Source organism: Pungitius pungitius, chromosome 8 (assembly GCF_949316345.1).
Source record: "Pungitius pungitius chromosome 8, fPunPun2.1, whole genome shotgun sequence".
Classification (NCBI taxonomy): domain Eukaryota; kingdom Metazoa; phylum Chordata; class Actinopteri; order Perciformes; family Gasterosteidae; genus Pungitius; species Pungitius pungitius.
In genome coordinates, this window is record NC_084907.1 from 10,156,501 (window position 1) to 10,172,217 (window position 15,717).

Consider the following 15,717-nt stretch of genomic DNA (forward strand, 5'->3'; position numbering starts at 1 on the left):
TAGATTCGTCGATGTTTAAATACTCAATTTATCAAACACTCATCCAGTGAGTGCAGTAATTATTACGTTGATTAAATGTTCTCCCTCCATGTAACAAAAGGCAGTTTCCTTCTGTCAGTGCTGCTAAAGGACAAAAAAAAAAAAGACACGAGAAGTCTTGGTCCTTTGGGTCATTTAAACTTCCTCAGCTGATGAAACTCTCAAACCTTCACGTTGTGTAACTTCGAATATAACAACAAAATGACACAATGAAAAATATCCTTCAGGTTACACATTCTGTGCTTCTATGTTTGTGTTTATAAAATAGAAATGGTGGATTGATAGTAAGTGATCAATATTCATTTATTTTCTTTATAAAACACCAATAATGATAAGGTGGCTTATTACACAATCCCATAACCACACAAAAATAACATCACAACAGCACAGTGTGAATAAAACCATGTGACAAAGAAGCACACTGAAAAGCACTCATTTGCATTTAAAGGTCAAATATTCATAGTGCACAACGGAACGAGCAAATGAAAGTACATTTGTGGCCAGAAAGGAAAGAAAAGGCGACGATAATAGAGATGGAGTAAGAACCGTAGGAGCCGGGTATTAATAACTGTACTCACAAGCTGTGTGTAATGTTTATTTATTGTCCAGTATTTGGATTATTTGACACGTTTTAACCTCAGATGAAACCATCTATTTGGAGAAACTAACATCTCACCTGAAACTTGACAGGAGCCCGTTTCAAAGTTATTCGCTGGTGAAGAATGTCGAGCATCTGAAGAGGCAGATTCAAGAAGAGATGATACAGAACACATCAGCCGTAACTATCAGTGTGTCAGGCACGGGAGGTTTAACTCGACTCCATATTGATGAATAATCACCACTAGATGTCAATTTAAAAGATTTGACTGACAAAATGTCATGAGACCGATCCGGTTTGTAGTTCACACCTGAGGAACTATTCTCAGCAATAGCAGCTTTATCTGCAGGCACATTTGTAACTTCAGGACCCTATTTTCCTCGGTTCAAAGGTTTTGTGAAGGGTCCACGTACCTGAACAGCTTCAGACAATGATGAAGATTAGACCTGTCAGGGCGGGTGGGTTACTGGGAAGAATCGCTTTCCACTGGCCAGCGATGCTAAAGCTAATGTGAGTTAGCACATTTTTCCAAATTGCAAGACAGGAAGCTAAAATGTGTCTTGAGAACGCTGTAAAGCTGGTGGTCTGTTGGAACATTTCCTGTAAGGTCAGTGTTGCTTTGTTAAGCTTTGTGTGTGTGAACAGTGTGTAGAAACAATGAGTGTTGATCGCAACTCATCTACAAAAAGTGGCCTCGCTGCGTCAGCGCGCCTTCCCAGAACCACGCCAGAACCACGCCAGAACCAGCGCGCGTGGGGAGGGATTGAACAACTCAGGGCACTATACTGCAGATGAAGAAGAGGAGGACGGTGGCTCACAGTACACACACACACACACACACACACAGGGATGCATCATGTACAGAGGAAATGCTTTAACATGTATTCTTTTACCCTCTTTTTTAAATTCTAAAAGCATCTCTCTTACACACACGTGGTCTTTTTGCAGTTGCTGGGGTCAGACTTATACAAACAGCAGTGGAAAAGTGTCCTGAAAAAGACTTCGAAATGACACAAAACCATCTTTTTTTCTCTTCTTTTCTCTTTTGGTTTTGTCAGAAGTAGCACCTGCGTGCTTTCACACACAGACACACACAGACACACACCATATAATGTTAACGTTTAGAGGAGGAAATAGTCATGAAAATACTAATGTGGGTATTTGCAAAGAATGCACCCTCTGCACAGCAACATTATTAATAACTAAAGTCTGTCTTATGAGACAGGAACGCTGTGTGTTCATTGATCTCATCCCTCTTAAAGAGGGTTTGGCTCGGTCGGGTGCCCCCCCCCCCCCAATCCTCCCTCCTCCAACCCCCAAGTTTGGCCTTGAGGGTTCAGTCTGAAAAGCTTTGTAGAGACGAGAAGGCGGGCGGAGGAACGGATGGAGGGAGCTGGTTCTCACTGGAACCGCTGGAACCGCTGGACTCCAAAGCCCGGCTCCCTGCTGTCCCGGATCTCGATCTGAAGGACGAGAAGAGAGAGACATCAACCAACCAAGGACTGAGGACGGGGTACAGGGGGGGGGCATGGGGGGGTCTCCATGCACTGTGTGCTGTATACACAGGTGGATGCTCATTCAATACACACTGCTGACTTCAAAGGGTCACAACTACATTGGAGTTTGAGGAGTAAGAAGTGAAAGCACACATTTCTGTTCAGAAAATGTACTGGCCGCCGGGGCCCTTTGAGCTTCCGCGTTTTCTGTTTTTTTCCATTAATGACAAATGGTATTCATACGTGCTTTTATAAAGGTTATTATGCAATGTTTTACTCAGCTGCCAATGACAGCGTTTCACTTATCAGACTCAAACATTCTTCCCTTCTTTTCTTGTGATCTGATTGGTCGGATCATTTCAGTGGCAGTGCGTTTTGAAAAAGCTAGATTGGGAGCAGCCCCTCCTCTTTCTGTATATTCTCTGTATTTTGTTTATTTAATAAGCGTTCCATCATGCAGGACTAAGCTTCCCTTGATGATCCAGGCAGGTGAAAGACGTCTTCTGCGTTCAGGCTGGTGTAGTTTTAGCGTGCTGATCCCTTTCTACGTGTGAGCCTGTGCTTCATGAGGCCTTCGTGCCATGCGGCCATTTCTCACATCGCTGGACATAGTGGTGTTTGCTGTGAATGGGAGGATTCACGTTGCTGTAGTAGCTTCCCAGTGCTGTCCCTCGTCTTTTTGAATGCAAACAGTAACATTTTGACAGAGTCAACATGGAAGGACCCTTCTGAAAAGGACTTCCCCTGGTGAGCTGATGCATTCTCCTGCATGATGACACTGCTACACACACAGCAGTCTCTTTGGTGAGTGCATTACAAGCAGACAGACTAATACCACAAAGTGACACAATAACACAGTCATTCCACTGCTTGGCCCCGTGTTCTGTGAGGTCCAAGACAGATTGTGAAATGGAGTCCCGTCTTTTTGAAGAGAGCAAAGATAATGGCTTCAGTTACTCGTCCAATAGGGAGGTCTGAAATGTAGCTTACACTTGAACGATATGGATTCTTTTAATATCAAGCCTTATTCTGTGGCCTGAACCCAGGAAATCATTTAAGAGTGCATTTTGGGAGATAAAACTAAACACAACATTGTATATGAAAAGAACTTCATATGTCTTATTTTCTTTGAAAACGTACATTTTCCAACACTCTCTATGCAGAAGCGTGAGAGTAAACAGACACATTAGATGACTTCGTTTTGTAATATGCTGAGCAGAGATGGTTTTCTTTGTACTGTCACATCTGTGTTCCTCTCACAATGTTTTAGGAAGTATGTCCTCTCTTCCTGTGATGCTGACACCCACACAGAGAAGATGGAGAGCATCCACGCACCATTGTCTTAATCATACAGGGATTTTAGATATTTGTATCTGCATGGTTTTTATTCCATCGACATTAGTCATTTCATTTGCATGTTTTAATTATATATTTGTGTGAGTTGTGGATCATATTGAGGTGTTTATTTTTGTACATGGGGTTTTATTTGTTTAAGTTGTGCGCCTCTTATGATCATCTGTAGGTGCGTCTCCCTGTAAAAGCCCGGCATGGTGGACAGAAGTTGGTAACGCTCGGAGAGATGTGGACGGGCAGATTTTTTCTCTGCGTATTTCGACTTTAGTTTGAGTTTGAGTTTTACAAATCCGTCCACTTGGCTTTTAAATGGTTAAGCGCCTCGTCATTGCCACATTACCTATTTTACCTCTCACCTGTTCAAGCCAGGTCTGCTTCAGCCTGGGGTTCATCCCTTCTCCCTCTAATAGTGGGCAAAAATCCTCCGTCTCACGAGGAGTTGCTTCACATATCTGACCTGACACCAGGTCCCTTTAGCTAAGGGGAGGCTGCGCTCACTGTGATGTGAGGTCAAAGGTTAGCAAAACTCTGCCAACTGAGAGCCGTTAACAATCTTCATGCATGGATGGTAAGAGATGATTGTTCAGGTACACGTTGTTCCATTCATCACTCCACACAAAGCGCACCATCACCAGCAGCAATGTGAACTTACCCTTGAGACAGCAACATCTGTAAACAAATACAAAAAGAGTGAGATTAATATTTTACCTTTAGCTGAATTGTATTTTGTCTCACGGTTTTTCTCCACCACAGACTTCCATTTACAAACCCAGATGCCCAAGGGTGGAGAAAAGCTAAAAAAGATCCACTCGTTGACAGATAATTTACACAGAATGGAATGAGAACAAGGTGAGACAGGCAAACGCATTAAAGAGCAGGGAGAAGAAACCACAGCATTATCTAATAAGTAACCATAACTACAACTAACTCCATACATGAAGAGGACCTGGGTGAGTTCGACACAATCCTCACCTTGTCCGTTTGTCTCTCATCACAATGATGACTAACATCTCCTTTAAGCTATAAATATCATCCACACAGCTGCAGAATACATTGGATTTAAACTTGACATAAAAGCAACGACAGACTTCAAACCAACCAGTAAATTGCATAAAAGGATTTTCTTTCTGTAAAAGGAGAAGTACATTGGGTGCTAAAATGATACTAATTATCCTTTTTGAAAAATCCTGCTTCAAATAATCTTAAGTCTTAAGAAATCTCAGGTTGTGTCTGAGTGAATCACATCAAAAAAACGTATTAGCGCTGATGGACCAAAGATGTCACGGTTTGGGTTCTTGTCCTGTTTTATTTTGTAGTTTTATGTCTCTCGTGTCCCTGGGTTAACTTCACTTCCTGCCTTGTCCTGTCTTAGGTTCCTGGTCCCCCGTCTGCGTTTTTCCCCCCTTGGCTTTTTTTGGATTTTGAAGTGGCCTAATAAAGTATTTTTTTGTTGAGAGTCTGCGTTTGAGTCCTGCCTCAGCTGACACCTCGCCCTTAACAAAAGAATTACAATCTAAATGTTAAGTTGATTATTTGAAGCTATAAGGAGGCAGTGTTGTACAGCAGAAAATACATAAAGTGTTCCAACAATGCATTCTCACATTTAATAAGAACTTGCCTAAAATTTGCCTCAGAGTAGTACGATTGCACGGATTTCCAAAATATTACTGTAATCGATTTCTCTTTGTTCCTTGAATTCGTTATTTCCTTACAGCAAAATAAAAAACAGCCCAAAGCCATTATGCGATGCAGAGACTACAACCAAGTGTTTTGGCTGGTAGTTTTTTTGTATTAGAATACATTCATCCATTCATCCATTCTGTCTATCTTCTCTCCTCTGGACCTCACTGCAGCTTTCGATGCTATCAACATCCTTCTCTCCTGCCTGGAATCCTCCCTCAACATCCCCAGATCTGCTCTCTCACGGATTAAATCAAACAGACAGCGGTTCGTCAGTGTCAACAACTGCTTCCCTGTCTCAGGGTGTCCCCCAGGGTTCGGTGCTTGGTCCTCCCATGTTCATCCTCTACTTGCTCCCTCTTGGTAACATCATACAGCGGGTGAAATAAGTATTGAACACGTCACCATTTTTCTCAGTAAATCTATTTCCAAAGGAGCTATTGACATGAAATTCTCACCAGATGTTGTTAACAACCCAAGTAATACATACATAAATACATACAAAGGAAGCAAAACAAAGAAATAAAGTTATGTGTGATCATGTGAAATGACACAGGGAAAAAGTATTGAACACATGAAGAAAGGGAGGTGCAAAAAGGTCTGGAAAGCCAAGACAGCTGAAAACTCAGTAATTATAAAGCAGTCCAGACCCTTCAGTGCAAATTGTATGTATTGTATGTATTACTTGGGTTTTTACCAACATCTGGTAAAAAATGTATGTCAATTGCTCCTTTGGAAATATATTTTGCTGAGAAAAACGTGTTCAATACTTATTTCTACACGGTTTCCACAGTCTCTTAAAAGATTTGACCACTTTACTCACCCTTGTTATGAGCCTCCAGCTCCTCCTGCAGGAAGTCGCTTTGCCGGTTGCCGAGTACGAAGGCCAGGAAGGAGAGGATCAGCGCGTCCAAGACGCCGATTATGGCCAGGATGTAGGCCCAGCGCACCGAGCAGCTGCCCAGGGCGTACCTCCCGGTGTCATCCCCGCACATGTCCCGGATCACCTCTGAGTCCCAGCCGTTTGGAAAGACCATGCAGCCAATCACCAGACACACGGCTGGAGCACAAAGGAGGAAGGATGGAGGAGCGAGGAGACAAAGGACAGAGTGGACGGAAGCGGTAGGTCAAAAGAATGATGAGTTTTGGAGGACAGTGACATGATTGGTGCAGTGGTCACAGAGCAGTGTAATGGTATTTGGGTTGAGTCAGGCAGTGTGTGTAATGAGGGGTCCAGGTGATGGGGTTATGTTCCATCCAAAGGCAGCAGGGAGAGAAAATCAGTACGGGAGGAGGAGGGTGGTGGTGTAGGAGCCAGTGAGGAAAATGTATGTGGTTGAGGTGTAACAGCAAACGGGTACAGGGTGACGGGAAGTTAGCAAGATGCAAGTGAGCGAAACGAAGGGAAGCAGAGGAGAGAACACAGAAAATTATTCTACAAACTGTTTTTAGGGGGGAAAAAAAGACTTCCTTCTGATGCTTTTTTCCTCTGCACAAACTGCATTCCAAATGTGTGTCAATAATACAGTTCCACATTACATCAGGTGGCCTTTGCTTGACATTTCATTTTCCCATTTTCTCTGGAAAGACCGTGTTTTTGTGTGTGCGTGTGTGTGTGTGTGTGTGCATGTATGCGTGCGTGTGTGCGTGTGTGTGTGCATGCTCGCAGAAGGCCGAAGCAGTCCACTGATGTGTATGGAGTCCAGCTGTCCACGCTGGCACTAACAGATCCCATTTGTACTACACCACTGCTACCGCTGGGAGCAGCAGACCGAAGGAGAGGCAGCCGATGTGGAGGCTCAGAGTGCGTCTCTGAGAGGAGTCTGCAGGGCTGAGGACATGATAGACTTTGGAATACAGTAAATATAAAAAGGATTCAGTCATAAGGAGACAACACCTTTTCAGAAGAACATTTCAGAGCCCGTCCTTGACAAACAGAACAGCATGTGTGCAAATTCAGTGTGTACGTGAACGAATGCACCACCTGCACCACCTACTCATCTGGCCAGTGGGTTCATCAATAGTCGTCGTATTGACATTTAATGTGTGTGGATTGGTTCATGACATTTTACTGCATTGAGGAAAATCGTGTGGAAAAAGCAGCACAGGCTCAAGCTGACTGGCAACAAAAACAGGAACACAAAAAAAACACTAAGAACATTGCTGGCATACTTGAGTTATGCCAAATGCCCTGTAACCTCAAATTTGACTTATTTATCACTTACCTTCCCAGAAAATACTGCCATTGACTATTTTGATCTTACATTGAAGGACTTAAGGATTAAGGTGTTATGTTGTTAAAGAAAATTGTGATTTATATTCAAATCTAAGAATGTAGGTTTATTGTATCACAACACATTTCTTAGTGCCTGAGAGTTGGGCGCTACCATGGGGGGGGGGGGGGGGGGGGTTGTTTGTAGGTATACGCTGCTGTTCTATACTATGAGATGTGTATGTTAGTATATGTTTATTTTGTTGATTCCAATACATATCTAAAAAATCAATAACATAGACTAGTTTGAATCATCTTGAACAACATTGAAATCCAAATAAACATCTTCTTTTCCTCTACGTGGTTCTCGTGAATGTTTCCCTTGTAGCGGTGGAACCATTAATGCCCTCATCGCCCTCGTTGTGTGGGGCCTGCAGGCTGAGTCACTGGACACACTACGTGTAGATTTAGATATATCATTTCAAAATGTACCATATTTGAATCCAATGTTCTGCTTTATTCCACTTCATGTTTAGCCTTTCAAAAACAACATTGTCTCTGCAGTCCAATTAGGATCTGCGCTGATGTTGATTTACAGGAACAGTGAGACGCATTTAGGGGGAAGTGGAAGGTTATTGAAATGAAGTGAGTGAAGTAAGTGTATCATTGCCTGAACATAATGTGGGTTTTGCTCCTTAAAGCAGAACACACAAACCGAGGGACATTTGGCTGAACTGAGGCCACAGTTCTCCTATGCCGCTTGGCACATGGGGAGAACCTTCAAAGTGCACCCATCCACCAAATCCCACACGCTGCACCTTTCATGAGAAAGAAAACACTACCTCATTGAATCCGATAAGACCCTTCTTTCAAATTAAGGCTAGGTATTTGCTTTAATTTAATTTTGAGTGTCAGATTAAGATCGTGGACATAAACTTTAATGTGTGTGTGTGTGTGATTTACACTGACGTTTATCTTCTCAATTAGTGCGACTGTGATACATAATGCATTGGTTGATACGACCCATTATCTCTTGAGCTGTGCACACACACACACACACATTAGAGGAACAATCACATCAGAGTGTGAATAAGGGAGGGAGACAGAGGGGAAACCAGGAGCAGATGCAGGAGGAAGAGCACATGTGAGGGAGGAGTGAGTAAGGAGTCTAGATGAACAACAGGGGGGAAAGGAGGAGAGGGAGGTACAGGCATTTGAAGGCTGGAAGGGAAGCGGAGCGATGTTGCCGTGGCAACTGGTTGGACCAATCAAAAGGAGGGATGGTAGAGTGTGGGGGGGCTGGAGTAGATGACTGCTGATGAGCAGAAAAGGAAACTCTGAAGCGGACAGTCATTGTGTTTCTATGAGAGGAATCACATGATCGCGAGAACCTCCAACAGCATCAGCTGTTCTTCTACGTGATCAGAACAATCAGAACGTGCCTCATCTTTCATTTCAAACTATTCAAACCTTATTCCCACTGCTTCATTGTCTTATTACATATTTAAAAGGTCCAATATTTAAGCATTTTTGGGATCTATTAGCAGAATAGTATTCAAAATGATGTTTATTTTAATACGTGTATTATCACCTGAAACTAGGAACAGTATTTTTGTGAGCTTAAAATGAGCCTTTTATGTCTTCATCGCAGAGTCCATAATGTTCCACTGCCATGTTTCTATGGGAGCCCGGAGCGGACAAACCACACACTGCAACGCTACCTAAAGGTTTCCTGAAGGTCACTGACATACTTGTGAAACTGTGGTGGCTTTCTCCTAAAGTAGTTTTATTATTAGGGCTGAGGGAAATGTTCAAATGTAATTGTGTTTAATTAAAGACTGTATTATGTCATGTTTTTGTTTTATTGATGATACATTAGTATTGGTATGGGTTACTAAATCTTTGCTGTCGGGATTGCAGTATAGAATACAGCATTTAACCCTTTACTTCCAACGTTCCTCTGAGGAGGTCAGCGCTGTTGTGAAGATTTTCCAACTGATGCGAATATTTCCATTTTTGTTATTTAAAGCATTGATGACTAAATATCAACACAGCATTTTTTCCTCCAATGAATATAAACAAGAGGAAAATGTTCTAGAAATGTGTCATATAATATATGAATCAGTGATCCACGTTGTACACACATTCTGCACATTTCTGTATTTATATTTCTGTTTGTTTAATAGATGTTACCCATCCATGGCAATAATAACCTATTTTGTCTTGGGATTGTGCAGCGGTGCCAAAAGAAATACAAAATGCTCCTGAGCAGCAAGCATCCTAAAAATAGGCCATTGAATGTGTGTGTGTGTGGAATACGTAACATTAGGATTCAGTGAACCATGCTTAAGGCCGAGGACACACATGGCGGCTCACTGATGTATCATCATCTTCCTCGGACCAAACACCAGATTCAAATCACAAATGACTAAATGCACTTTGAGAAAAATGCGATCGCTGATTAGAGATCAACAGACACAGATATAGATTTGTGGTGTACTTTTCACATCTACTAAACTAACTGAACATCATACTGTTATAATTAATTCTATTTAAACTGCAGTGTTAAATAGTACATTTGTAAATTGAACATGCCACTTTTCTTCCACTTGTTATGTCTTCTTGTCCATTATCTCATTGTTTTACTGTCCGATGTCAAATTCCTTGTATGTCTAACATATTTTTCAATAAATGTTCCTGATTCCTGTGTTGAAGAAGACTTGTTGACTTCTGGTCTCAAATGGGGAACAGACTTTGTTGTCCTGAGAGATCTCATTTACTTCCACTACTGCCTCCTGTGTTTCTGCAGTATTTATACGGCCTCATCCATGATTGCGTGCATTACATTACATTACAAGTGGATTTTGTGGAATCAGGGCGCAACGGTAGATCTGTTGATCTCTACCAGAAAGCTACAATCATTGGCCAATTGGCCGAAGCAGAACAAGCTGAAAAACAACATTGTAAAAATGGTATGACGTGGCGTCAGTAGACTGGACTATTGTAACGGTGTGTTCACAGGTCTCTTTAATACGTCAGTGTTGACTTAATCCTGAATGGTTTAGGGCCAAAATACATGTCTGACCCGCCGCTACGTCATGAACCATCCCGACCCCTCAGGCCGTCTGGGACGGGTCTCCTGCCTGTTCCAGTCAGAACCGAACATGTAGAGGCAGTATTCACTTCTTCTGGGACACACACACAGAAAGCTGCAGGTCTGTGAGTGGCTCCCTCTACATTCAGTTAAACCAGATTCAAGAATGATCAATTTCACTGTAACTTTGATGCTATTTTTTCTCATTTTAGCTTGTTATTGTTTTATTGACTTTTGTTTCAATTGTTTTAAAATGTATACATATCTATTTTTGGTTAATTCTGCTGTCTGACTGATTTACAGTCAATGGGTTGATTATGTTAACTTATTGTAAGTCGCTTTGGATTAAAGCGTCAGCTAAATGACATGTAATGTAATGTTAACCAGCTGAGCTGTGGAGACCAGTGATGCGGAACATGTGTGTGTTCAGCTCTGCTGCTCTCAAAGCAGATTTTAATTTCTTACATTTTGTGCACATGTCGTTATGCCACCCATGCACTTACAATTCAGCCTCAGTTGCTTTCATTCTGTCTATTGGCTTGTGCTTGCAAGAAGCGGAAATAGGGTTATTCACTCGCTTCCTTGTGGTGTGTTCACACCAAATGAAGCACATTTTTATATTTCCAAGGATGTACATTAGATATAGGAATGATTTGAATAGTCCAAAAGAATACCTCCTATCATCTATTCCTAGACACTATTACTTGAGGAAAGATGAATTAAACTCTTTCCTTTGGTCAAGTATGGTCCAAAGGTTCCTACGCTAAAGGAGGTAAGTAAGGAAGCATTGAAGCTTTAGAGAATTCAAGCAGCTCTTATTGTGGAGGCCACCTTCACTACTTCTGGTTCATTTAACCCAGTTCGGAAACCTTCATGATCTAAAAGGACTGTCCAAATCCAGCCACAGCGCACATATGCAAATTATGTGATGAAAATATCTCCAATTTGAGCATGAGGCAAGTGGCTTTTCTCCATGGAAATGGAGAGCTGATAGGCTTTCACCGAGCCATGGAGGAAGTGCTTGAACTTCACTCGCTCAATCCCTACAGAAGGTGTTATTGGGGAGATGAAGCTGTCGATTTGAGTGTCTCTGGCACCATTGGAGCAGTCAGTGGAGAACTTGTCTAAACCGCACTAATTTGCAATTACCCATTAAACTCCTATGGGACCTTTGTTTTATAGATCACTGAGTCCACAGCTGAGTTTGTGTGGCATTTAGAAATGGTTCCAAACAAGACATGGTTTTGAGAGGAAAAGGACAGGACAGGAAAAAAGTCCTTCCTTTTGAAGGATGTGAGCGTGAAGGGAGGCTTTCTGGAACATCGCAGCCTCTCATTCACCCATTATGACTGTGTTTTCCGCCGCTACATGTACACAAGGACAAGAGAAGAGCACTTGTATTTTGCGTTTGCGTATTGAGTGTGTCTCTGTTCATTTTGACACAATATGATAACAACATATATACTATATTCTCACTGCCACTCATCATCATAAGATATCCTCTGGACTTCGTGGCCCTTTGCTTCTACACTTTACAACAGAACTGTTGGTTCATAATATTTCATTGTGTTGTCGTATTTGTATTGTTTTGTTTTGGATAAAACGTGGACTGCTTGGGTAATTGGGGCTGCAATCCTTATTTCCCCTCTGGGAGAATAAGATTGTTTACTGGAGGTCATATAAGGCACGATGCTGCAACAGCTGCCCCCTAAACAACATGACTTCCAACCACGTGTGTGTCGTGGCTTTTTGCTGAGAGGGAACAAACAAAATATCCTTTAAAGGACCAAAATGACAACTAGTGTAACTCAGAGACACGGCCTCAGGCTGCAGGTGTAACCGACAAAACCCCCACAATGCTGTGGAGGGATATGAATCATTCATAAATCCCTCTGATGTATCCATGGACTACTGTGATGCCTTTGTTCATGACCTGAATCAACACTAACAAGGTCATGGTGAAGACATTATGAAGATCATGTAAACTACTGGATTTGGCTGCAAAATACTGAAGATGAAGAGTTTAACACCTCCGGTTTCTAAAACATCTAAAAACAAATTGGCCTTGTTTGTATAATCCAGAAGTAATAATTGAAAAATGATCAGAAAGTTAATCAGTGAAATATATTCATCATGACAGTTACAAAAATGTAGAGGTGCACGACCAAGTGACACGCCCCCATGCAGGAATGATGCTATAATAAAGTCCCATTAGGTTCAAAAGTAGTTGAAGTAAGGAGACACTAACAACACCATCCCTCCACTTCTCTAAATACATTCATGTTCTATGACCTAAAAATATGCTCTCCTTCATCTCCTCATTTCTTAATCCGTCTATTTGTGTGACCTCTCGTTTTCTCTCTGAGGACACACTGGGAGTGCACGAAGAAGTCGATGATTCCTAAAGGTCCTCCACCCAGGCTCCTACTGCCTGCCCTAATGCAGTCATCAAAACCTCCTGCCAGATAATGTCAGCCCTTCCAATCCGATGCCCAATCCCCTCCGCCCTACACAACTGTGAGCGAGAGCGCTGCAGCCGGGTCGAAAGAGGAGAACTCAACAAAAGGTCACATGATGAAAAGCGTTTCCCACCTGACGCAAACACGTGACACCTTTTAAAACCCACTTGGGACCAGTTTCCCCTGCATCGCTTCTAGTTGATTAGTGGTTTGTGTCGTAGGGAATCCACTAGGGGGGGTTCTTCCACGCCGACAGGGTTCACCTGAACTGATGTTGGGCCTTTGCATGTGTACATGCAGGTATCTGTCCCCACTGAGTTTCTATATGCGTGTGGATTATATGGGAGCAACGATTTCACTCTTCATCGTCTCTTACCTTTTTTGTGGTCATTTTGTATCTCTTAGGGGTCACTTTGTGTCCAATTGTAGTATATTGTTTGGGGTAATTGTGATTGTTCTGGTCACCAGAGGGAATCCTGTAGTATTTTAGGACTTTACAAACAAAACGTTTTTAAATAAGAAATCCTGCCCCATACAGATGATTGTTTTTTACTCCATAATCCCTTCCCAATTGCCTCAGATGCGTCTATCTGACAGCTCATTGAGCCTCCTGATGCAATAACAGTCTTCATACAGAGTTTGTTCCAGTTTTATATCAGCTGAATAAATGTGCTGAGTAGTGATCCGTTACAGGAATGCATTTGCAGATGCATTATTAGATTATGCATTATTCAGGCTAATCTGCTGGTCAGATATTGCTTCCAAGCTATGATCTTACATTTAATGCAGGTGAAGGCATTTCATTGTCAACACCCTCACGCATAATTTCCACCAAACGGATGAAAAGAACAGGCATTGTCAGAATGTAGTTTGGAGAAGATGTTGGGTGGAACAGCAGAACAGCGAAAGATGACTGAAATACATGTTGCAGTTTAGAACGAGGGTCAACCATCTCTCACGGGATGTTCCTGAACGCCTCACAGGACTTCCAGCCAGACCTTTGAGCAGATTTCCCCAACACAAAAGAGGTCAGAAGTGCCCCCCCACGAACACAGACATAAATGAAAGACCCCCCCCCCCCCCCCCTTCCTTACCGCACAGCAGCTGCATCCAGGCGCACGTCTTGTACACCGCGGCGGTGTTGCAGAAGAAGAAGAGGGCAAAACAGCCGATGCAGCCGAGGACGAGAACCATGGACATCAGCACGAACACGGAGGCCGTCTTGAAGGCGCTGGACGGGATGGAACCGAACTCGGAGAAGCTCCCCTGGCACGAGAGCTCCCGTTCGGAGTTCCCGATGCCCACGCAGTAGTGGAACAAGCCGAAGTGGCCTGCGCGCGGGGTGCTGGCGCTGTCGCCTATCCAGTAGGGCTGGTTGAAGACCACCACGTTGATGATGGCCAAACAGATGGTGAAGATGGCCCAAAGGACCCCGATGGCGCTGGAGTTACGCATGTAGGTGTCATTGTAGATTTTGGAGGCTTCTTGCGAAGGCAGCATTTTTCTCTCCCACCACCCCCCTCCCACTTAGGCTACGGCCCCTAGACCCCCGGCGCACAGCAGCCCCAACCTGGTGATCCCCCCCACGATCACACCTTGCTCCACGTCTATCTCCGCCACAAATCCAAGTTCAAATGGCGCAGTGCCCCCTCCTGTTGCTTAACTAGACCCTGCGCCCTTATGGTGTTGGCTCACATCCGAAAGCAACCCCCCCCCTCACCGACCATCCGTCAATCAAGTCAGAGGCGAAGCGTGATTCACGTTCACACATCGGCCGAGCTGCGTGGTCTCCTGTCGGCTCCGCTGCGCCCTCAGGCCGCCGGACCGCCGCACCCGAAGCAGAGAAGAGAGGTGATACGGGATCAGGTCCGACATGCTCCCCGCCGAATCGACACATGTGTGAAGACAGTGCTAGAACTCTCCGAACCGAGCCTCATGGCTGTGGTTCTCTCATTGCCTCTCTCTCTCTCTCTCTCTCTCTCTGGCGAGCGCATGTCCTCCAGCTTCTCTACGTGCGCGTACCCGAGGGACGACGACGACATTCATGTCGGCGCGCACTCATTTTAAATATTGGAGAAATATGAAAGACCTCCTACAATATTAAATATGTGTTGGAATTAGGGCGGAGGGTGACATTAAGCGTGTTGTTTATATTTCACAGCAATTTCCCATTTTTGTGATGAGGGCAAGGAAGTAATTGGTCAACTGGTTTAGTTCTTGATTATACTTTGGTTGCAGTGCACTTTGGAAAGTACGGTAATCAATGTAATCTGTTCTTATGGTGTAATTGATGTTTTCAGCCCATCGCAGATTCTCTGGATTTAACACCAACACTGGATGCGACATGGCCATGTGGCCACAAATCTAAATTCTGTGATGTTCGGTCCGAACTGTCAGATAGAAATGTAATGTGGTCATTGTGTGTTTTGGATCAAATTTAGAAAACCAACATGTGTCAGCATTGTGGTGTGGTGGTTCGCACAGTCGTCCTGTGTGTAGTTTGCATGTTGTCCCTGTGTCTCTGCACTGTAAAAAAAGATTCTATTTTTATGGAAAATAACTTTTTTTTTTAATTATGTGCAAAACTCTGTAATAATAATGCTGTTAATCCGTAAATAAACAGTCCAACTATACATTCAAGTATTATGCTAATAATGACAGATTAAATGTTTTTCTCATTTTTTATGGAAGAAATACTGTAATTAGTATTTTACTGTTTTCTTAAATTACATTCAAATCATGTAAAATAAAGGTCAAATGACTGGCAGCAGCAGCTGACAAACAAA

General features: G+C 43.0%; 1 protein-coding gene across 2 annotated transcripts; it reads right to left on the minus strand.

Annotated features, from left to right (window-relative positions):
* Positions 1 to 324: 324 nt before the first annotated feature.
* Positions 325 to 15,555, minus strand: lhfpl4a (LHFPL tetraspan subfamily member 4a). Of its 2 annotated transcripts, none has more exons than XM_037491124.2 (4): positions 14,026 to 15,555; positions 5,990 to 6,226; positions 4,139 to 4,155; positions 325 to 2,100 (listed from the first exon to the last, which is right to left on the minus strand). In XM_037491124.2, exons 1-4 carry the CDS (start codon positions 14,429 to 14,431, stop codon positions 2,038 to 2,040), a joined length of 723 nt encoding a protein of 240 aa, XP_037347021.1. In that variant the 5' UTR covers positions 14,432 to 15,555; the 3' UTR covers positions 325 to 2,037. The 2 variants fall into 2 exon arrangements, with proteins under 2 accessions (XP_037347021.1, XP_037347022.1); XM_037491125.2 differs by lacking the exon at positions 325 to 2,100 and adding an exon at positions 2,112 to 2,754.
* Between the last annotated feature and the right edge of the window lie 162 nt (positions 15,556 to 15,717).

Bases quoted from the DNA above. Each gene is read 5' to 3' on its own strand.
- lhfpl4a (XM_037491124.2), bottom strand. From the start codon at position 14,431: ATGCTGCCTTCGCAAGAAGCCTCCAAAATCTACAATGACACCTACATG. The intron at 6,227-14,025 runs GTAAGGAAGGGG...TTTGTGCTCCAG, and splicing joins CTGGATGCAGCTGCTGTGCG to CCGTGTGTCTGGTGATTGGC.